Source organism: Heptranchias perlo, chromosome 22 (genome assembly GCF_035084215.1).
Source record: "Heptranchias perlo isolate sHepPer1 chromosome 22, sHepPer1.hap1, whole genome shotgun sequence".
NCBI classification, from domain to species: domain Eukaryota; kingdom Metazoa; phylum Chordata; class Chondrichthyes; order Hexanchiformes; family Hexanchidae; genus Heptranchias; species Heptranchias perlo.
In genome coordinates this window covers 50,013,587-50,037,722 of record NC_090346.1, presented here as the reverse complement: position 1 = coordinate 50,037,722, position 24,136 = coordinate 50,013,587, and the positions used below count along the sequence as shown (strand labels likewise).

The following is a 24,136-nucleotide window of genomic DNA, read 5'->3' as shown; positions in this document are numbered from 1 at the left end:
CCTGTTTGTCTTGTATGAACCACCCTACTGACTGAGCGCAGTCTGAAGCCTGATTTGAGCTTTGCCTCACTTGCCCAAGCCTGCATGTAATGTAAATTATTCAGAATGTCTTACACCTGTAGAAAAACTGGAGAAAGCAGTGCAGTAAATACAGACTCATAATAACTCGGATGTATAGGTTTTATTTAAAGGTAATGCAAGGGCTTTAAATTAAATGCACAGGAGAAACTCATGTTATACAGCAACAATAGCCCGGAGTATTCTGCTGTCTTAAATATTTCAATAACCAGCCGCTCTGTACCAGAATTATACGAGACCTACAGTAACTGCACTTAAAAAAAAAAAAAAAAATCAGCACATAATGCTGTGAAGTAGTAACAGAGTTTGTATATCAAATATATTTACATTTTGTATTGCACAACTACATAATTTATTATCCAGTACATGCAATTAAGTTGATAAGTTTAAGTGCAGTTCCCAAGAGCCAGCTTGACCCCCGCTGTCTTGGACCATTCAGCAATTTAGGTACAATATATTTAGGCTTTTAGGCAACATAGCGGAATGGCGCGGACAACCTGTGTGTGGAACGGCACTCTGGGTAGATGCTGGTTTGGATTAGCGTTGACAAGACAGCCCACAATGTAGATTAGAGTGTGCAAACACTCTGCGCATGGAAGAATTTATTCCATAGCTGTGTATATAACGGACTCAATTGTATTTGTTATGTCAAAAAACTCCTTTATAAATGAACTGGATGGCTATCTGGTCATGTGCTACTTATGTTGTTGAATGGTGCCTACATAACAGGCACTGCACTTTCAACAGGTTAATTTTTAACATTGATGCTCCCGTTAATGGACGGAGAATCGTGGGAGGTGTGCACCTCAATTCCTGATGTACACTCTCAGCGAGCAACATTCTGCTCTGGGAGCACTGAAGGTGAAAATATGGCCCCAAAGGTAAGTTGAGGTATTTTTAGTATATTCTAGTTAATCATAAGCAGCTTTGCTGCGTTTAGAAATGGTCCATGTGTGCTGAAACACACAATGAGCTTTCATTCTCGTTCTTTGTTATCTAAATATTGCGCTTTAATAGCACAGCAACTAAAACGGACTACCACCTGTGTGTTTGTATGTCAATCACCCAGCTGAAGCTCGACACTCCAACCTACCAGCGACAGGTCTGAAATTGATCAGTTTTCAGTTAGCTGAGGTGGGATGACTTGTTGAAACAGTGTTGTCACTAGAACTTCTGTAAAGCATAATGGTGTGGTTGTGTGAGACGTTTACACTGTGCCCATATGAACTGTGCAAAACACCCAAAAGTATAGTTATGGATTTTGTTTTTAATTTGTGTTGTGTCTAGAGAGAGCACTTTGAACTGTGAAGTACTGGGGCTAACAGGTCTGGTACTGGTAGTGGTGGAATCAAGACTATTACACATTGAAGTCAATTGGTTGGTGAAGTTTTTTTGCACTATAGCATATTGCTGCCAGTACAGTGAGTAAACCACGGGAGGGAAGTGTCTGGCATTAGAGTAGCCCGAAGTGCAGGTTCTAGGTTTGCCGCCCATACGACAACTCCAGGTTTCACAGGCAGGAAATAGTGTAAGAATTTACATCAACATCGATCCCAGTATTTAAAAAACACACAACTGAAAGAATAGAATAAGTTCCAGTATTTGGAAGCTCACTATCTCAGTTTGCATGTCATGCTGTGCATTTATTGAGAATAATGGGGCTGATTTTTCTGGGATCAGCTCCCAGGAATGCCTGTTTCTTGGACGCCGGATCTCTGCATTTCCCCCCCCCCCAATTATGTTGCCCTGGAACATCTGGGCCTTTCCCAAAGGGACAGTCTGGGGTTTCCCTGAGATAGGCACAGACCATCCGATCCCATGGCAACGAAGCGGGAGAGGGTGCTCCTAATTTCCTACAGCTTTGCCAATGGGCCACTCAAAAGAAACAGATCTTAAGTCCTTGCCCCCTCCCCTGCCTCGCTCGGATTGGAGGACTGGAGAGGGGCAGGCGATGATTTTGCTAATAAGTCTCTTCTGTTGTCTTTAAGGATGTTCGATCAGGAATTGTCAGAAGGCCTTCCAACTGCTATTGTCCGACTGCAGCCAGTAGACCCTGATTGCGACCTCACTGGTCTGCATTAATGACCAAATTTTCTGCCACGTGATCAGCCTATGCTGGGGGTGCGACTAGACTGTGATATTCCAGATGTTCTGAGGCCTGGGCAGATGCAGCATGCTTTATCTGTGCTCTCTGTGTCCAGTGGCCAGCTGCAGGACCCCCAGGAACATCCATTCCAATGTGGTGTAGAAATACTGATTGCACTTGAGGGTTGCTGTGGTAAAGTGCTAAACCAAGGGTCACAGAACTGACTACATTGGTGAGATGGATGAGCTTCCAACCCAAGCACCGCTGTCACCATTTATTGTAATACTGTAGGATTTCAATGTACTTTGAAAAAGCAACTGAAAATACTGAGTTACAGAGGTGTTGTCTGAAGAAGGACACTGATTGTACACCTTCACTTCAACCCCACCCAATGTCTGTTTGGGGGCTTTGGCCCTGAACTGCAGTGATATTTACAGGTTGGCCATTCATATTTAGCGTGTTGTAGAGACCTTGCCTTATCAAATCTTTTGATTTGTGTAGGTTTGCCTGTGCACTGTGGGATCAGTGGGCAATAGTATCTGTCCTATTGCACCCTGAGCTCACTAATGTCAGAGGCTTATAACAAAATCCATTCTCATTGTCGTTTCATTCTAATGTTATATAATATACGTACTGCGTCCTATCTATTTAATTGATTTAAATTAATGCCTAGGTTGATCAACAGATGAATACTATTCCTTTAAATGTTAGTCAGTCCGGACAACTGAGAATCCGTAATGAACTCTTGATGTTGGGGAGCACATGCTCTGTCGGGAAGTGAGCATCTTGAGCCATATGCAACTGGATCACTGGAAGTGCCTTTGATTCTAGTGGAGGTCCCTTGGATTCTTGAGGCACATTTGTTCCCTTCAGGTGCTGAGTTTGTCCTGTGCATCTATCCTGCTGTATTGTTCTGTTGTGGCTTCTTTAATCCATGATTTACATAGTTCCTCAGATAATGTGCTGGGGACCCAAATCAGAATTATTAGTTGTGTTCAAGGCCTAATCCTCCTTTTCTCCCTCCCCACCTCTCCCAATCTTCTACAGATTTTGGCGGTTGGGCAGAGATTTGGTTAATTTATAAACAAGCAGAGATCTTGCAGTTCTCAAACATGTGTGCAAATTGTCACCTGGTCCTTTCCTCAAGTTCATCTCAGCACGGCGACTCCACATAGTCATTTTCAAAACGGGGCCTGGAGCGGCGAATAACAATAACACGGGGCGTCATGCAGTCCTCCCGCCGATGTAATATGTTCCAGATCAACATGGCTGCGGCAAGTGTTGCTAAGAGACAGGCTCCAATGTCCAGGTAACACGACCAGGAGAGATGAGTATAGGGGCCAATTCGGTAGAATGTCACCAGTCCACTCACCAACACAAAACCTAATGGTTACAAGAGAAAATAACAATGAAAAGGTTTATCAGAATAGGAAATACCATCAATCGCACTCTGCTGGAGCAAGACATAGAATCATGGAAATTACAGCTTTGAGGAAGCCATTCGACCCAAATGGAGCTATCTACTCTGGTCCCATTTCCCTGTACTTTCTCCATATGATTTTATACTCTTCTCTTTCAAACATTATCCAATTATCCGTTAAATTATGATCTAGTCTTTGCCTCAATGCCACTCATGGTAAAACATTCACTGTGCTTTTAACCCTTTATGTGGGAAAAATGAATTCTTCTAACCTCCCCCTTCATTCCTGTGGTAATAGTCCTCAGTCTGTGCCCCCTTGTTACCTATTTCTCAACCAGTGGAGACAATCCTTCACTAATACCATTCTTAAAACCTTTCATAATTTTGAAAGTCTCTTAGATAGCCCTTAATCTTCTCTGGTCCAATGAAAAAAAGTCTAATTTTCTCAAGCCTTTATTCATAACTGTAAACTCTCATTTCTGGTAGCATTCCAGTGAGACTCTGCTGTGCCCTTTCCATGGCTCTACTGGTTTGGTTGGAATCCAACAATGTGGTCTTTTGAACTCTTTGTAACTTTAAAAACATGAACATTTTTACCTCTTAAACCATTGCACCGTCCACATCAACAGCTTTCTGTTGTTGTGGAGCTGGGACTCATTGCCACTGTGGCTGGACTTCCTGACCATGGGTGATTTTCTGGCCTCGAGACTACCCACGTAATTTTGGCTGGCTCCAGACCTCTGCTGGGGAACATACCTGCAGGGGGCGCGGTGTTTGGTTACGACAGCCATCGGAGGCCTGCCTCAGTATAGAGTGGACAGCCACCTTGGTGCTGAGGGTCGAAAGAGTGCAGCAATCAATTGCCCTGTGATAGATTGCACAGGCTTTAAACTTTAATGTCCCCCGCTGTGGCTGTGGACAATTAGGCATCCTTCGCATCCGGCATTGCCATGGTGCAAGTGATTAAAACCACGTTGGATGACCTATTTCCATCCCTTGACTATCGTTTCAAACATCGGCCCACTGATCACTTCAGGCAAAAAACTTAAAAACAACATAAAATTGGGTGAGGACACATATTCCTGCTCCTGCTCCTGCACGTCCAGGTTCTTCTGAAGAATCGGTGATGGGCATTATTATGGCGTTATTTGAAGAGCAGGGGGTTCTCTCAGTGACCTGGCCAACATTCCTCCCTCAACTTACACTAACAAAACAAATTAGCTGATGATCGTATTTCAGAGTATGAATTGTATGTAAAGTGTTTTGGGATGTGTTGAGGATGTAATGAAGTGCTTTATAATTGCAAGTTCTTTCTTAAAGCAGTAGACATTAGCTTTCCAAATCACACGGGGTCCTTCATCAGATGAGTAATGGAGATGGAAGATTTTGCCCCATTTGTTCGTCCTACATGGAGGACAGTTAGGCAGAACCCTGCTACTGAGTTGGGAGTAGGGTTCACACTTGGAGACGTTGTAAGTGCTTGATGCGCATTTTTCCTGAAACTTTGCTTAATCAAGAACACAGTGCGTTGGGTAGTCACGTGATCTTCACCTGTTTTATTTTATAACAGCCTCCATTGTAATCCGTGCCCTCTGTTCTTACTCTGGCATTGACCTCTTTGTTATCCCCTACATCAGAAAACATTATCCTTTATTTGTTTGAAACAATCTGCTATCCTCTTGTGTTTCCAGGACTCGAGCAAGGAAAGCATTGTTGAAGTTTGCTTGAGTGGTTAAAGTTTTCAGTTGCAGTTTAAGTCTGCATAGTTCATGTGGCATTTTCAACTCCGTCTTCTGGAGTTGCAGTTTAGGGGGTTTATTTTGATTAGATTAGCCTGATTGACACCCACTGTGGCCCCATGCTGGTCCTCGGGTGCCAGTTATCCTGTCCAGAGACCGACTCCCATTATTGCACGATAGCTCCATGTGAATCATAGAATCTTAGAATGATACAGCACAGAAGGAGGCCATTCGGCCCATTGTGCTTATGCCAGCCCTTTGAAAGAGCTATCCCATTAGTCCCACACTCCTGCTCTATCCCCATAGCCTGTTCTCAGTTCAGCAGTCAGGCTCTGCATGGCCAAGTCATCCATCAGAAGATCATGCTGGCCATTAGAATGCTGAGGATCATATTGTCTCAGTGTAGTCAACTTGAGCTCCAACTGGGTGGAAAGACACACCCAATCTCTGGCCAGCTCATGTTGGCCCTTGGAGGTGCCTGCATCAGTCACGGGTTGCCGCCTTGTTGGCTGATGCTGCCACCAACAGAATGTGCAGCACTTTGCAATTTTACAATCGATTCCTGTCGGTTTCCGTCAAATCAGTGATGCACAGAAATAAGTTTCAAATCAGACTTAGTTTAAATATCGTTTTCATTTCAGACCCGAACTGTGCTAATGAGGGTTATGTTCTTATATATTTTCTGTTGCAATCTAGTCAATCTGAAATTGCAACTATTTTCTTTGCTCTTCCTTTCCCTTGTGATTCAACTCTCCCCGTCTGCCGCCTCCTGTACTGTGTGAGCTGTGGTCCAGTTAGGATATTTATTGATGCATCTCTTCTGTTACTCTCTGAGTCTCTTTGGTGTTTCTCAGTGGAACAATTATTCATCAGATGATGGCAGGAAACCGGCATTGGAGCTTCCACCACAGAGCCCAAAATAAAATTATTTATTTGAGCCGAGTCATTTCCCTTCACAGGCCCTTTGCGTGAACTGCAATAACGAGAAATACAAATGACACGCATTCCCAGATCCTCACACCATGTGGTCAAGCTGTGCCTACCTGAACAGGATGGGCAACTTGTCATGACAGCAGAATCCAAACAAAAGCACAGTCCATTGCTGTCGGACTGAACGAAAAGACAACTTTGCTGAGTTACGTAGATTATTTATAACTAGACATCCAGTGCAGCACGAAGCTGTATTTCAGTGGGCAGTGGCTTGGAGGATTTACATAGAATGCACAGCACAGAAACAGGCCATTCGGCCAAACTGCTCTATGCCGGTGTTTATGCTCCACACGAGACTCCTCCCACCCTACTTCATCTAACCCTATCACCATAACCTTCTATTCCTTTCTCCCTCAGTACTTATCTAGCTTCCACTTAAAGGTATCTATGCTTTTTGCCTCAACCACTCCATGTGGTAGTGAGTTCAGCGATCTAACCACTCTCTAGATAAAGAGGTTTCTCCTGAATTCCTTATTGGATTTATTAGTGACCATCTTATATTTATGGCCCCTAGTTTTGGATTTCCCCACAAATGAAAACATCATCTCTACATGAGTTCAGTTGAGGCTGGCATTGTGAAGGAATGTCTCTGATACACACTCGGTAAATGAAAGAGCCAATCTCTCAACCAAGCCAGTTCCTCTCTCTGATGCCATCTGCAGCCAGTTTAAACAAAAGATTTCTTTAAACCATCAAGGCAGAAAGAAATCACTGAAGTTAATCATAATTCCTTTTAACTCTCATTTTAAATGGGACATTAGGATGACACTGATGAAGTTTATTTTAATTTTTGTGCTGAGCCAGTGATGATTATTTAACCTCATTTCCCATCCTTCAAGATACAGCATCACGTAGACCTTTCCCGTAAGGGAAGGAAGCAGATAATGAAGCCATGGGGGAAGGGGCTGTTTAACTTTCATTTCAAGACCAAAATTAAGTTTCCAGTTCTAAAGAACATTCCAGTTTGTTGCTTCGTAGGACATTCGGTGTGTTTATTCCCCAGAGTATCATTCACGTTCTGCTGCTGCAAACATGTGTACCTTCATGGGAATTACCTGTGGTTGGCTGCTGCCCATTGGAGATTGAGTGAAACCCATCACAGGCTAAACTGTGCCCAAGACATGAGTTGCATGGCCTTTTCCTCTTGCATGTAGAACAAAACCAGGCAAGAATTCACACCATGCCACTCCATTGGTGTAGGATCAGACATGCCTCCCTGACCTGACTTCGCTATTTGCATCTCTCCAAACCGGCCTCTCCCTCAGCCTGCTGTCCTTTGCAGCATAACTGAACTATAGAAACAACTGGGTTGACTTCTATGCCTTGCTCTGCCTTTTTCTACTTGCCTCTGTGTAGCTGTTTATTGAATATAATTGCATGTTGTATCTTCTGATTTCAGTGATTCACAAAGTGCTCAATCTGTGCAATACTATATTGCATTGCTTATTTAAAACCTTTAATTTGTGTGTGTGTGTGTGTGTGTGTGTGTGTCTGTGTATATATATATATACTTTAAATAAACTCTTCCAGATTCTCTTCGTTCAAATTAAATTTGAAAAGATTGTTTTTGTCTAAAAAAAATAAATCCCTTCCGGTCTGCCCACAGCGGGTTGTGTGCTTTTAGCTGTGTGATATGGGAATCTGGCGGTGGATTGCGGCAGCTTCCTTCCTGCTGTTTAAAGATTGTCACGCTGATTATGGAATACCGGACATGGAAATGTACTGCAAGTAGTCTGTGCCACGGAAACTTGAGGGCAATGGGACCACAGATTGGCAACTAATCAATCAGCCAATTAAAGCAGCTCATGAAATCAATTGAAACTGAGTAATCCACAAAGTCCCAAAGCAGCAGGAGTCGGTTGTGACCTAATGTCCCAGATCCCCAATTTACCAGTTCCAAGTGTACCCCAATATCCCAGAGCCCGATTTACCAGATCCAAGTGTACCCCACTGACCCAAAGCCCCAGATTACCAGATCCAAGTGTACCCCACTGACCCAAAGACCCAGATTACCAGATCCAAGTGTACCCCACTGACCCAAAGCCCCGGATTACCAGATCCAAGTGTACCCCACTGACCCAAAGACCCAGATTATCAGATCCAAGTGTACCCCACTGACCCAAAGACCCAGATTATCAGATCCAAGTGTACCCCACTGACCCAGAGCCCCGGATTATCAGATCCAAGTGTACCCCACTGACCCAAAGACCCAGATTATCAGATCCAAGTGTACCCCACTGACCCAAAGACCCAGATTATCAGATCCAAGTGTACCCCACTGACCCAAAGACCCAGATTATCAGATCCAAGTGTACCCCACTGACCCAAAGACCCAGATTATCAGATCCAAGTGTACCCCACTGACCCAAAGACCCAGATTATCAGATCCAAGTGTACCCCACTGACCCAAAGCCCCAGATTACCAGATCCAACTGTACCCCACTGACCCAAAGACCCAGATTACCAGATCCAAGTGTACCCCACTGGCTCAAAGCCCCGGATTATCAGATCCAAGTGTACCCCACTGACCCAGAGCCCCGGATTATCAGATCCAAGTGTACCCCACTGGCTCAAAGCCCCGGATTATCAGATCCAAGTGTACCCCACTGTCCCAGAGCCCCGATTCACCAGATCAGTTCTCCCGGCTTTTCCCACATGGTGAATTTTCTGGTTTCAGTAAATGCTGTATGGAGAGCTAACGGAGTGGAGGAGAGGTGCAAGTGCCCACTCCATGTCACTCAGACCACCTGTTCTTCCCTTGCAGTAAGCAACATTTTGGCTTTGGATCACAATCCAGCTCATATTCATGTAGGACGCAAGTGCTGTGTAAGTGGCACATTCACAGCTTGCCCTGCACAGGCTAAAGGATAGGACAATGGTTATTATCTACAATGATTTTATGTTTTACAAAATATATTCCTGTCTTTGTTGGTGACCAAAATGCTTGAGCATCAGTAACAAAAAGTGTCTGGAATAACTTATCTCATTCAGTGTGCTGTGCTCACTGTAGCCACTGCCTGTATCCTGCCTGTGTTGGACTCTACTATTTATTAACCATTGGTGATGAATGATGGACTGTTTGAGAATAGCCTCATTTAAAAATATCAAACCCTCTAAACCTTTTAGGTTCATATGACATTCTGACTTTTTTTTTTAGGTAGACTTGTTTTAATATAAATTTCTGCTAGGTTAATATCTCTGATAACTCAATTCTTAGTGACAAAGTGGTCATTCACTCAACAGCAGTGAGCCGCGCTGAGTGATTTGCGGTGCAGCGGTTTATTTGCCAGCAGACTTTGGTTTCCCTGGGCCTCAGACAAGGCTCTCTGCAGGGCTTCAAGGCTCAGCTTGCATAACAGGTAATAACAGGCATTTCCTGCCCCTGAATCGGGATATCCTGGCGCCCTCCAGTCGCTCATCATACTCTGAGCAGACATTGGGCAGCGAGTACAAATTGCCGGGAGCTAAAATTAGCAGCTCCGCAGAATGGCACAGTTCTCCATCTCCCTGCTTGTCAATGGAATAATGCATAAACACGGTGAATGGATTTCCTCTGAACTGAGCAAGTTTCACAGAGCTGTATACGGACTTCATACTGCAAAGGGTTTGTACTAAAAGGAGTCTGTGCTGTTGGCTAAGCTGCTCAGCCTTTAACATGCTAACTTTATACCTGAAAGGGACCCTTCTCCCAGCTATTCTTTATTCCAGGATATTTGGCCGATCCTTTTAATAAGTTGTTTGCTAGTTCTCTTTGGCTCTTTGACTCAGTGACCTGTAATACATTAAACCTGACTCCCAGAATATCTTTGAAGGAATATTGCAGAACAAGGCTAGCAGCCTTATCTGAAAGTTTGTCACGTGGAACATTACCTGATTACAATGACTTCAAAAACAATGTTCAAATATGTCAGCGCTTCTGTTCAGAGATTGAGACACAGCAGCTCTCGACTTGTCCTGCTGGGGTGTATCTGATCACTGAGTCATGCTCCAGCTTTCAAAGCTGTTTTCAGTGAATAAAGATCACGCTGTGATCAGGATGGTTAAGGAATCACAGCATGGAATCAGAAAACTGTACCATTCCAGTAAAGGAATTCTTCGGCAGCCCTTAGCAACTTCATTGCAGTGAAAATCCTGAGCTTGGGACACCGTATAACCGAGTATGATATTAACACTATGATTTCTTAGAATTGCATATTGTGGAAGCAGGCTGTGGTGGGAATGGTGAACTACCTCCATTACAAAAGTCTTGGTGTGGGTCACGTGACTGTGTTTTCCCTACAGTGGGAGCTCCCTCTCTGCATGTTGCTGCACCTATGAGAGGGTCCCTCTGCTTTAATGTAGAGATATAGACTAACTGATGGTTTGGGACAAGAATGGAGCCCCAAAACCAATGAGAGACCACATGCGTTGTACTAAATGACCCCCAATAAATTTAGTTTTCTTTGTGAAATCCTGCCTTTCTCCCCGATACCTTGTACAATTGGTGACTGGCTACTCGCCCCAAAGGGTGGGTAGGTGGGCAATCTGTTGCTAGGGGTTTCCACAGCTCTGGCCAGCTGGCTGTGAGAGAGTGTGCAGTAGCGACCTGGTGTTACATTTGGGGTTTGCTCGGGTCCAGTGCACTGGTCACTCCTGTAAGTAATCAGAGTGTTTTACGTTTAGGGGTGTGCCCATACTGTCCAATCGCTAACGATATGATGGTGTAATCCAGAGGGATAATAATTGTGTCCTGAACTGGGTATTGTGCCCTCACATGTGTTTCTTCAAACTTTTCGAAGGTGGACTGAGGTTTCATGTTTCCCCACTCCAGCAAGACGGGAGGGGATCAAACCCATCTCTGTCCACCCCACGACTTTGCATTTTGGTGCTGCACTGGGCTGGGCTGTGCATTGCTCTGCCCAATCTCTGGAGTGTGTGTGTTTAAATGTGTAAATGTAAGCGTTCATATACATGATATACTACTGACAAAACCTGTCATTACATATAGGCAGTGCACGAATGAAACTTCAAAATACTCCTAATGAGGCCACACAGGCAGAATGTTACAGTTCAGACCCACAGGGGCTGGAAGGTGGACTGATGACTTTATTGCTGTGCAATGAGACTCCACGTTTGCAGATTTTACCCATTCTGCTGGAGTGTGAAGCTGATGATCCCACAGTTCTAAACCTTCATCCTGGCCTCTGTCTGTGTTTCAAAGTGACATCCAGGGACCCAAAAAATTTGAAGATTTATTTTTTTAAAAAAGGTTCTGTTCCCTCTTTGTCACAATGTGAAAATGACAGTTCTTTTTCATGAGGTGTCATCAGTTTGTGTGCTGAAGTGAATCTGACTGATTTTATGGATTGCTAATGGTTTAGGCTGAATTAAGGAATTGGATATATACTTGAAAAGGAAAGTTTTAACGGGGCTTTGGAGAAATAGGGATGTGGGACTAATTGGATAGCTCTTTCAAAGAGCCGGCACAGGCACGATGGGCCAAATGGCCTCCTTCTGTGCTGTAAGATTCTATGATTATTGACTTGCAAAATGTGACAACTAATAGACTGCATCAAAGTGAAAACAGGTAACTGTACAAAACTCAAATGAAGGTTTCTGCTGAAGTGACGATGGTACAGTGACAGTCTGACTGTTTCAGGCGCTGCTTGTACAGGCTTTTCATGGCTGGTCTCAAAATGGTAAAGTAAATGTGTTACTCACTGGACAGCTGAAACAGGGCAGCTATAGCCTCCTCCCACCACTGTGAGTCCTGGGTAATGAGTGGCAGTTCCATCAGCCCCAGCAGGAAGATGAGCTGGCCGGCTGTCAGAGCCACAGTGGCGATCAGGTTACAGGCCCGCATCATGTCAAACTGAACTGCAGGAGAGGGAGACAGTGTGATTAGCTTATAGAAGACTAGGTACAGCCCGGTTCTGTCAAGTGCTATCTCATTAAACAATACTCAGCTGAAGTAAACAGTTAAAAGAGTAAAATTAGCAAATGATCTGCAACTAATCGCACGATAAGATGTTTCCAGCATTGGGAAATAGCATTAACGTCGCTAGCCCCTGGAACCTGTGCGTGTTCTATGATCATGCAGTCCGTGGAGGCTGGGCTGGCTCGCAGTGTAACCATGGCAATAATGATTGGCTTTGGGACTGACTAATGCAGGTCCTGCTCTGATTAGCTCAAGGACAGGAGCCAGCTCCAAATCTTGGGATTCTAATTTATGAGGAGACTCTTGGAAAAATTAACTTAGTTCCTTTGAAGTAAAGAAGATTCGGGGGAGGCATGATCTGGGTTTTTAAAGTGATGAGAGGTGTAGATGCAAGTAAGCTACTTTGCTTAGACTATAAGTTTAGAACGAGCCACACAGGTTTAAAACTAACCAGCCTCAAATGAGACTAGAGTTCAGAAAAACTTTTCTTCCCAACAAAGCCATAAATAATTGAAACAGACTACCAGCTGGATCAATTGAGGTTGAGTTGGTTCATTCAGATTCAATGTAGAGAGAGTAATCGAACGATAAAAAGTTTCCTACTTTGCTGTCTCCTAAGCAGGCAGAGTATTTACAAAATATTCATATTGGCAACCTTCATCCAACTGTGACAACTTAATAACTAACTCTATATGGAAGACTGGCTTGTCTAAGATCTGTCAAATCATTGGAAGAGCCTGTAATCCAGCAGGTTCTGATCTTATGATGAAGGCTAAACTTTCCTGTTTGGAACTAGTGAAGTCCCAAGAGCTCTTGTAACTATCTCCGTTTCCCTAGCAATAAAGGAACAGGGAATCTATTAACCTCCCATGTCCTTAACCGATGGTAGCGGGATCCCACCCCAGCTGTAGGTGAGAGTTTTACAGACTTACGTTTGACTGTGCTCCGCGATTCCTGAAATCCAGGGTGCTCCGATCCCCAGCTTAAATTCTCGCACTCGCGATCCATAGTCTGTTCATGGCTCGTGGATCCTTTGCTTTTATCAATTCCATAGCACATCTTCCACAATCCCATACTGCGCTTTTTCCCATCCTCCAGTGCCTGGTACACCCAGTTTGGAGTAAATGCTGCCGCATTGTTGAGAATCAGTGAGAGGAGAGCCACTGCAACAGCGGTGACCACCAGCTTTTGGACAGCCATGCCTAGCTGCCTTCCTCTAACTCAAAGACTGCTCTAGTTGTCGACTGAGCACAAGGGAGCTTCTTTATTTCCACACAAAACGCTCGTGTGCATTGAAAGTGCAGGAGCACCTAGAGCTGCCCGAGAGCTGCTAGGGGAACTGAGCATTCATCCTCGCATCCATCAGTATCCTCAACATGGAAGTGTCCGATTGCGAATACATTGAGTGTTCAAGCTTGGTGAAAATGGATGTGGTTTATCCGCCCTCTTGTGCCTTCTCGACCGGAGACGCAGCAGTGATAAACTGCCGTTCATGCAGGTCCATCCCTTTAGTCGAAGAAATGGATGCTCCAACTGAAGGGCCTTGAGTAAAGCTGAAGGGGACCAGTGGTGGTCTACTGGCCCAGCGCACCTGTTTGTCAATTTGTTGAAAAGCTGATCGACTTGATTTCCCAGACAATCTGGTGTAATGTTTGCTGAGATTCCCAAAGTTTAAATCAGAACATTAACAATTGCAGCAAAGCACCACAAAGTAGATCGAACAGTTAAGCAGAAATTGAGCATCCTGTTGAAATAGACTCCATGCTTCGGGTGTGACGCGATCCTGACATACTGGTAAGATACCGAAAAGAAAAAGACTCTTTCTGAATGTTCGGAGGAAACTGTTGTTTTTCTTACTGTGTTGGTGAGTCTTTTGGGCGTTGCTGGCTGCAACAAACATTCAGCAGTGCAACTTCACAGTCAAACATTAACAGGATGTGTTTCCTCTGAGGAAGGGACCCGGACGACAATCACAGCAGCTTTTCCAACTCCTGGCTCAAATAATTTGGAAACGGCACAGTTTCTTCTTCTGTACGGACAAGGTCGCTGTGGAGGAAATGAGGAATGTCACCAAAGTGGTCCATAGGTTTCTGCCTCAACATACTGTAACTTGTGATAGCATGCCTGTGATAGATTCTAACTCTTCAAATAGTATTGAATTACTAGGTTTAAAAAAAAATTGTGTGTGTCCATAAGTACACATTCTGCAGTCCCAGGCCTCTTAATGTAGCCTGTATGTCTACACCTCTCATTTCTGCGCACATAATAACAGCTCATTCTACAGCCTGTGTGTCTTTTGTTTGTCTTTGTGTGTTTATCTCTCTCTCCCTCTCTGTATTTCTCTCTGTATCTCTCTCTTTTTGTCTCGGTCTCTGTCGCTCGCTCTAGGTCTCTGTCGCTCGCTCTAGGTCTCTGTCGCTCGCTCTAGGTCTCTGTCGCTCGCTCTAGGTCTCTGTCGCTCGCTCTAGGTCTCTGTCGCTCGCTCTAGGTCTCTGTCGCTCGCTCTAGGTCTCTGTCGCTCGCTCTAGGTCTCTGTCGCTCGCTCTAGGTCTCTGTCGCTCGCTCTAGGTCTCTGTCGCTCGCTCTAGGTCTCTGTCGCTCGCTCTAGGCCTCTGTCGCTCGCTCTAGGCCTCTGTCGCTCGCTCTAGGCCTCTGTCGCTCGCTCTAGGCCTCTGTCGCTCGCTCTAGGCCTCTGTCGCTCGCTCTAGGCCTCTGTCGCTCGCTCTAGGCCTCTGTCGCTCGCTCTAGGCCTCTGTCGCTCGCTCTAGGCCTCTGTCGCTCGCTCTAGGCCTCTGTCGCTCGCTCTAGGCCTCTGTCGCTCGCTCTAGGCCTCTGTCGCTCGCTCTAGGCCTCTGTCGCTCGCTCTAGGCCTCTGTCGCTCGCTCTAGGTCTCTGTCGCTCGCTCTAGGTCTCTGTCGCTCGCTCTAGGTCTCTGTCGCTCGCTCTAGGTCTCTGTCGCTCGCTCTAGGCCTCTGTCGCTCGCTCTAGGTCTCTGTCGCTCGCTCTAGGCCTCTGTCGCTCGCTCTAGGTCTCTGTCGCTCGCTCTAGGTCTCTGTCGCTCGCTCTAGGTCTCTGTCGCTCGCTCTAGGTCTCTGTCGCTCGCTCTAGGTCTCTGTCGCTCGCTCTAGGTCTCTGTCGCTCGCTCTAGGCCTCTGTCGCTCGCTCTAGGTCTCTGTCGCTCGCTCTAGGTCTCTGTCGCTCGCTCTAGGTCTCTGTCGCTCGCTCTAGGTCTCTGTCGCTCGCTCTAGGTCTCTGTCGCTCGCTCTAGGTCTCTGTCGCTCGCTCTAGGTCTCTGTCGCTCGCTCTAGGTCTCTGTCGCTCGCTCTAGGTCTCTGTCGCTCGCTCTAGGTCTCTGTCGCTCGCTCTAGGTCTCTGTCGCTCGCTCTAGGTCTCTGTCGCTCGCTCTAGGTCTCGGTCTCCCGCTCTAGGTCTCGGTCTCCCGCTCTCTCTGTCTCTGTCTCTCTCTCTCTCCCGCTCTCTCTGTCCCTCTCTCTCTCTCTCTCTCTCTCCCCCTCTCTCTGTCCCTCTCTCTCTCTCTCTCTCTCTCCCCCTCTCTCTGTCTCTCTCTGTCTCTCTCTCTCTGTCCCTCTCTCTGTCCCTCTCTCTGTCCCTCTCTCTGTCTCTCTCTCTCTCTCTCTCTCTCTCTCTCTCTCTGTAGTGGTTCATCCCGCACTGTGTCAATCTGGAATATCTGATATTCTCATTAATCACTCCTGTAATAGGTCAATAAATGAATTAAATTATGGTTTATGAATATGGGATTCAAAGTAAGTCTGTCTTCACATACAACCAGAATACAGTTAGATGCACAGCCCTAACAGAATGGTAATTACAGATGAATCTCGTTGAGGTTTAAGTCGTAATCCTGGCTGTAATAGAGCTTCTGCTTGGACCAGAATTGACATTTCCTGTAACAGCGAGGGTAGGTCACATATGTCATGAAGAGCATTTTAAACATAATACATTTACTAACTTATTCATGCAATTTCCCTGAGGATATTACAATAAGTTACTGTAGGCAGTAGTACAGTAGGGTAATTGGAAAGAAGGAGAATTAATGCATCTCCTTGCCCCCATTTGCCCCATGTCTGCTGCCAATGTTTTTGCAAAATATAGCCAACACCGCCAAAAACAGATTATCTGGTCATTCATCTCATTTTCTGTTTGTGGGATCTTGCTGTGGACAAATTGGCTGCTTCTTTTTCCTACATGACAACACTTCAAAAGTAATTTGTGGCCTATGAAGGACATAATGCACTATATAAATGTAAGTTCTATCTTCTATATATGGTGGAAAATTTCATCTCCAGTGAACGTTGAGTCTTTCTGTAACTTTTCTCTGAATATATTGGTCAGAGATCATTCATTGACAGGACGGTTGACCAGTGAGGTGTGAGATGTGTCAGGGCCCAAACCCTAATTAGAATTGACAGAGTGATACAAAAAAATTCAGCAGTGATTTATTTTTTCCTGGTAGTTACTACTTTACTATATCCACCGGTGGCCCGGGCCCGCCTCCGCCCCCCGGGCCCACCCCCGCCCCTGCTCCCGCCGGTGGCCCGCCCCCGCCCCGCCTCCGCCCCTGCTCCTGAGAACTTCACCTCCCAGATACCATCTGTGCTCCGCTTCCCAGCCCATGCCTGTGCTCCACACTAGAACCTGGCTTCAGCCCGGCCTATGCCGTGTTCCTGTGCCTGTATCACTGTGGAAACACTTTCTCCAGTCCATTCAGTCTCACTGTACCTGTTTGCAAATTCACCAATGACAAAATAATGAAAATCAGACTAAACAAACCGCTGACTTTCTTTATTTGTTCCTGGGGAGACAATACTGACGGGAGAGGGAGTGAGAGAAACACGACCAGTATCCGTGAGGGACTCAGAGGGCAAGGGAGATGGATTCTCTTGAGATGGGGAAGGGGCAGGTAGCTCAATTCATTCTATAACTGTCATGATGTGGAGATGCCGGTGATGGACTGGGGTTGACAAATGTAAGGAATCTTACAACACCAGGTTATAGTCCAACTGTTTTATTTGAAAATCACAAGCTTTCGGAGGCTTTCTCCTTCGTCAGGTGAGTGTGAGTGTATCCCACACTCACCTGACGAAGGAGAAAGCCTCCGAAAGCTTGTGATTTTCAAATAAAACAGTTGGACTATAACCTGGTGTTGTAAGATTCCTTACATTCTATAACTGGCAGTTTGCAATTGGTTTTTGGTGTCTCTTTAATTTCTAACAGTCAGCCTGCTAACATTAGGTATAAAGTGAAATGCACTGTAAAATCCAGATTGCGTGACCCAGTTATATTTAGAGGATATGAAGGTGTAACTTCTATACCAGATTTTACAGTAAATAAATTACATTTGGGATTTACAGTAAACCATTATTCATATTTTGCATCCGCCTGATTCACTTCATCCTGTTTCGTAGTTCATACATCCAGAGTACATCGCAACATAACATTACTGTTACCACAAATAGTTTCTGTACTTTTCTATTTAAATTCTATTACCCCCCACACATCTGCTCTCTATTAAAAGCCAGTTGCTATTTCCTGCGCGTTAGGTACATATGGTTGTCATTGTGTTAAAGTCAGAACACAGGAAGAATCCTGAGCACAAAGACTTTGAATTTTTCCGCAATCTCTGGTTTAACCCTTTCATTGTGACACTATATATAACTGGGAACAGAATATCTCGGGAGGGAGGGCTCTTGCCATTTACGCTCTTTCAACGTGCTACCAATTGTTTCCATAGTGGAAACCGTGCTATTTTCACCACCTGGTGAAGATTGAGTACATGAAAACCATACATACATCCTCCGTGAGCCTATATTTAGGATCGCCCAGTCTTACTTTTTTACAGCCCAGGCGGATTTACTGCTCAAACATTCTATGAATGAATTCCCAAACACTAGCTGTTCCTTCACAGACTCCCATTCATCCTCAGATAACAAACTTAAGGGGACTCACAATAGACCCCTTCTTAAGAGAGAAGCTGCATCTGGGGATAAAACTGATCTCCGTAACATTGACTGCAACAAAGTTCGGCTGTATATTAAACAGTAAAACAGTAAAGGCTTTAGCAGCACTTTACATGGAGACCAAGCATTCCCTTTGATGGGTGTCAGAATATGTCATTGTGCTGAATTGATAGGGTAGTAAGGCATTTCATTTTTGTAACTGCAAGATGATGAAACTAATCGTACTCTGGCAGAAAAGGGCACAGTAACTAAATATTCCTAATTACCCCTCGTCAGCCAGTTGGAGTGGGACAGTGAGATGGAAGCTTCGTATTTTTTCCTGTGGGACGTGGGTTTGAATCCAGCCCTGTGTCAGCTTGGCTCAGTGATAGCACTCTCGACTCTGAGTCCAAAGTAATTAGGTTGCAATCCCACTCCAGGACTTGAACGCATAATCTAGGCTGACATTTCAGTGCAGTACTGAGGGAGCGCTGCATTGTCAGAGGTGCCATCTTTCAGATGAGAGCTGAAAGGGTGTGAAAGGTGCTATATTAATGCAAGTTTGTTCTTTCTGACTGATGGAGGGCTCCTTCTTTCTGCTGGCTGTAACTTTACCAACTGAAATGAGTTTGGAAGAATCTCAAAGCATTAAGGATGGGTTCACAACACAAAACTGTCATAATTTGGCACAAGTTAGCACTCACGCTCAGGCTGGTGTGCTACAGCAGGGCTAACTCTTCTGAGGATAGTGCAGAGTTAACAACAGTGGAGAAAATGAGTCTCCAGGAATGTTGTATAGAGGAAAGTTTCCAGAACCACATTCACCTCTGTGCACTGCATATCCAACCAGCTTTCAAAATGCAGAGCACTCTTTCTGTCCAGTACCTGCAAAATATTTCTGGTTAAATTTCTATCACTGTAAAGGATAAAGTAGAATTACAGATGTAGAACATAGAGCTGTCAGAAAATTTCAACATTCAACAGCTTCCGGTTTTGTGATTCTGTGGATTTAGGTAAAAGGTGAATTTTGAGATATCTGTTATGTACGCATATGTATTTTACAGCTAGTTCTCTGACCAATTGGAAAAAAAGAAAGAACTTGCATTTATATAGTGGCTTTCACAACCTCAGGATGTCCCAAAGCGCTTTACTTTGAAGTGAAGGCAATTACACTACGTCGTTACACCGCTAGTCAATGTCATGTAATACTGAACCAGGAACTTTCCTAAATTATGTGAATCTGTGTAAACTAAATGCTGCAGTAACTCTTTGATTTTTGAAGAATGTAGTTTTTGGCTCTGTCTCCAGCCCTGCTCCTGAGATCAATGCACAGACACCATTCCTTTCTCTCCCTGCTCCTGAGATCAATGCACAGACACCATTCCTTTCTCTCCCAGCTCCTGAGATCAATGCACAGACACCATTCCTTTCTCTCCCAGCTCCTGAGATCAATGCACAGACACCATTCCTTTCTCTCCCAGCTCCTGAGATCAATGCACAGACACCATTCCTTTCTCTCTCCCAGCTCCTGAGATCAATGCACAGACACCATTCCTTTCTCTCTCCCAGTTATTGGGATCAATGCACAGACACCATTCCTTTCTCTCTCCCAGTTATTGGGATCAATGCACAGACACCATTCCTTTCTCTCTCCCAGCTCCTGAGATCAATGCACAGACACCATTCCTTTCTCTATCCCAGTTATTGGCATTACACATGCCCATTTGCCTGTCTCTGTTTCACATATGCACAGACTTATCATCTTTTTATCCCATGTTGCAAAAAATGTTCACTTTCGGTAAGTGAATGTGATGTGTGATGAGCAGCTCGCTACAATTAACTGTTTAACCATTTTCTGGTTCTTAATGTGATTCCCCAGTCCTTCAGCCAGAGTTTCACATGCGACAAGAGAGAGTCTAACCACCTCCCCTTGATATTCAACGGCATTACCATCGCCGAATCCCCCACCATCAACATCCTGGGGGTCACCATTGACCAGAAACTTAACTGGACCAGCCATATAAATACTGTGGCTACGAGAGCAGGTCAGAGGCTGGGTATTCTGCGGCGAGTGACTCACCTCCTGACTCCCCAAAGCCTTTCCACTATCTACAAGGCACAAGTCAGGAGTGTGATGGAATACTCTCCACTTGCCTGGATGAGTGCAGCTCCAACAACACTCAAGAAGCTCGACACCATCCAAGATAAAGCAGCCCGCTTGATTGGCACCCCATCCACCACCCTAAACATTCACTCCCTTCACCACCGGCGCACTGTGGCTGCAGTGTGCACCATCCACAGGATGCACTGCAGCAACTCGCCAAGGCTTCTTCGACAGCACCTCCCAAACCCGCGACCTCTACCACCTAGAAGGACAAGGGCAGCAGGCGCATGGGAACAACACCACCTGCACGTTCCCCTCCAAGTCACACACCATCCCGACTTGGAAATATATCGCCGTTCCTTCATTGTCGCTGGGTCAAAATCCTGGAACTCCCTTCCTAACAGCACTGTGGGAGAACCGTCACCACACGGACTGCAGCGGTTCAAGAAGGCGGCTCACCACCACCTTCTCAAGGGCAATTAGGGATGGGCAATAAATGCCGGCCTTGCCAGCGACGCCCACATCCCGTGAACGAATAAAAAAATATGCCGTTATGTAAGGTTGCTATTTCGAGGTTACGAACTTGTGTTGATATTTTCATAGCTGTAGCTCTTAGTGGCTAGTCTGTGTATTTGATCATGTTAAGGCTATACCGAGCCACCATTTAAGTATCACTTCAATCCCAGTCAGTACAGAAAAGCAGAGATGTAGCCAGAAAGTGTTCTGAGCTGCTGTATAGGCATCCTTGGGACTTTGTTTTAAACTTGAATCAGACTGTGCAGAGAATCCAAGTAGAGTTGTGTTACTGCACAGCACTCTGCACAACTGACAATCAAATACCATGTAATATTGCCATGGTTCCCTCAATTCCATGCAGCTTTGCAAACGAATTTAAAGTAGATGGGCTTGGAATAGAGAGGCTGTAGAAGTGGGTGAACGCTGTCAAAATTCCCAATTTGGCCTCAGCTTCAATGGAGCCTCTGTTCATTTTAGTTAAGTGCATGTGTACAAAGATCCTGTAATTTTGGAGTTGTCTCCCTATATCCCCCAAGTCTCGGTTTGCATTGTGTAACACAGCATGACAGTCCCAGTAATGTTATGCAGTAATATAAATTGCAGGATTACTGACAATGGCATGTGCTGTCACTCAGTGTTGCTGCGGGTTTAGAGCTCTCTCCTGATATCTAGATCGGATTGAGCCATTTGCAGAATTGTATTTTTTTTAATGGTTTTCAAAATACCTTTAGGTCTGTTTTCAATTACGTAACCCAGAAAATGTGTCTCTGTTTGTGATACTGAGTGCTACACAGCAGAATTAGGGAGGGGCATGTAACTCACTGATCAGCTTTGATTGAACTGGTCACACAGTGAATGGCCTGTTTTTCCCCCATTCATTGTAATGTGCAGATTAGGCACGAATGCTAAACCCAGGGTACTGCTAACTTTCAAAAAGACACCCTTCCGAGTTTCCTAAAGTAATGCTAATTTGGGAATTCACGGAAACTCTGCATAGGGTGCAGAATGGACTCTAATTGGAGAGTTAAGGAACAAGTACTGTTTTAATACTCGATACATGTACACTTATAAACTGGAACCAAATAAAATCGAGAGCCACTCCAACTATTTTTTCCCCTTTTTATAGAAAATCCTTGTTTAAACAACAGAGGCAATTGCTTCTCTCAGTGAATAACAGGTATCTTCCAGTCCAACAGCAACACCATAGAATGGTTAGATTCCACATCAGTGAAATTACCCCAAGCTACCAGAACTTTAGCTATAAATGCCCACTGAGCTTACAGTTACATTGATTGTAAGTAAGAAGGAGAGGTTACCCAGTTAGCGAGTCCACTTCTTCATCTGTTGCTAACTGTTGTCTGCGGTCCTACTGTGGACTCGGTTCATAACATGATCCCGTCCTAGAAAAAAGATGGAATGCTCTCAGCTGCACACAGCTGCAGCGGGCAGGCACTGTGCCGGCGTTAGATCGGCAGACAAATGGAAAAGGAACAGCTTCCCTTTAATGTTGGGCTCTGGGAATGCACACGCTGCTGTGATTAAGGCGACTCTGCAAGCTCTGCTGTGCTGAGTTACTCTTCAGTAAGTCTCCTCACCGAGTGAGCAGCCAGCCAGCCAGCTCCCAGCTGTGAGCCCTGACGTACAGGAAACCAGTCTGGGAAATGCTGGGGGAGGGGCGTGGGGGGCAGGGAGAAGGGAACATTTTAAATCTTCTCAGAACCATCAGGAAAAATATAATAAAAATGGCCTAACAAATTCCGGTCCGGTCACGTATCATGATGCAAATCATTTTTAACCTGTTGTTTTAATCTCATGTGTTTTTGCCACTGGAGAATTAACTGAAAGTGTAAAAACATTCAGCAGGAGATCTCTTGTACCAATACAGTCAGATTGTGATAAACACACAGCCACTCTGCCAAGAAATGCTCTGTTGGGATCAGCTCTGTGTTTTTCTGGGATTGACTGGACTGCATTCATTTGTTGGACCCTTTCCTCATTACCAGTCTAGCATCAAACAATAGGTTGCTGACATGCTAAAACTCTTGCTTTAAGCTGAATTCTACAATGTAAGGTGATCTGCGAATTTGATCCCTGTTTCAGTTCTCCAGGCATCTTTTAGTCCTTCAGTTAATCTTCAAATTCTCTGTGAATGGAAAAAGAGAAATAGAAAAATGCCAGAAAGTATTTTCAGAATTTTCAAGATTTTGAGGTATTTGTCCTGCTCTGGTAACCATTTCAGTTCCAATAGGTGTTCTCAGATTTAACTCGAGACCATGAATGCTCTTCTCCAGCTTCAGCACCAAGACCCAAGACTTTCACCACTAAGGACAGACAGAGGCTGAGGTCTTTGTCCATGTACCGGGAATGAGAGTTCTAGGTGCCCGAGTCAAACACCTTTATTAAGGGTTAAGGGAGCATTCTCTCAGTCAATGCCTGGCGATGCTTTGCTCTAGAAGATCACATGTTACAGTCCTTGAACTCAACTTTTCTAGATCACTTCCTTCTGCTTCATCTTCTAACCTCGTGTTACAATCTCGCCCTTTTTGTATCTTTTTAACTGTTATTTCATAGACTGGCTTAGTGGCAGAAGGCAGAGGGTGATGGTCGAAGGTTGTTTTTGTGACTGGAAGCCTGTGGCCAGTGGGGTACCACAGGGATCGGTGCTGGGTCCCTTGCTGTTTGTGGTCTACATTAACAACTTGGATATGAATGTAAAAGGTATGATCAGTAAGTTCGCTGATGATACAAAAATTGGTAGGGTGGTAAATAGCGAGGAGGATAGCCTCAGTCTGCAGGACGATATAGATGGGTTGGTCAGATGGGCGGAACAGTGGCAAATGGAATTTAACCCGGAAAAGTGCGAGGTGATTCACTTTGGAGGGACTAACAAGGCAAGGGAATACACAATGAATGGGAGGACCCTAGGCAAGACAGAGGGTCAGAGGGATCTTGGTGTGCAAGTTCACAGATCCCTGAAGGCGGCGGAACAGGTAAATAAGGTGGTAAAGAAGGCATATGGGATACTTGCCTTTATTAGCCGAGGCATAGAATATAAGAGCAAGGAGGTTATGATGGAGCTGTATAAAACACTGGTTAGGCCACAGCTGGAGTACTGTGTGCAGTTCTGGTCGCCACACTACAGGAAGGATGTGATCGCTTTGGAGAGGGTGCAGAGGAGATTCACCAGGATGTTACCAGGGTTGGAGCGCTTCAGCTATGAAGAGAGACTGGGAAGATTGGGTTTGTTTTCCTTGGAGCAGAGGAGGCTGAGGGGGGACATGATTGAGGTGTACAAAATTATGAGGGGCACAGATAGGATGGATACT

At 45.0% G+C, this 24,136-nt stretch overlaps 2 protein-coding genes across 3 annotated transcripts in view; one reads left to right on the top strand and one right to left on the bottom strand.

The window, feature by feature from the left end:
• The window catches only part of ift140 (intraflagellar transport 140 homolog (Chlamydomonas)), a 79,320-nt gene that overhangs the window by 35,006 nt on the left and 20,178 nt on the right, over window positions 1-24,136 (top strand). The gene's annotated exons all lie outside the window — the stretch shown is intronic.
• Window positions 167-22,411, bottom strand: tmem204 (transmembrane protein 204). Its single transcript, XM_068003613.1, has 4 exons — window positions 22,127-22,411; window positions 13,163-14,276; window positions 12,014-12,169; window positions 167-3,547 (listed from the first exon to the last, which is right to left on the bottom strand). The coding sequence occupies exons 2-4, from the start codon at window positions 13,428-13,430 to the stop codon at window positions 3,318-3,320; spliced, it is 654 nt and encodes a 217-aa protein (XP_067859714.1). The 5' UTR covers window positions 13,431-14,276; window positions 22,127-22,411; the 3' UTR covers window positions 167-3,317.

Bases quoted from the DNA above. Each gene is read 5' to 3' on its own strand.
- tmem204 (XM_068003613.1), bottom strand. From the start codon at position 13,430: ATGGCTGTCCAAAAGCTGGTGGTCACCGCTGTTGCAGTGGCTCTCCTC. The intron at 12,170-13,162 runs GTAAGTCTGTAA...CCTCTCCTGCAG, and splicing joins ATCGCGGAGCACAGTCAAAC to TTCAGTTTGACATGATGCGG. The intron at 3,548-12,013 runs GTGAGTAACACA...TGTAACCATTAG, and splicing joins TGCCCTGTTTCAGCTGTCCA to GTTTTGTGTTGGTGAGTGGA.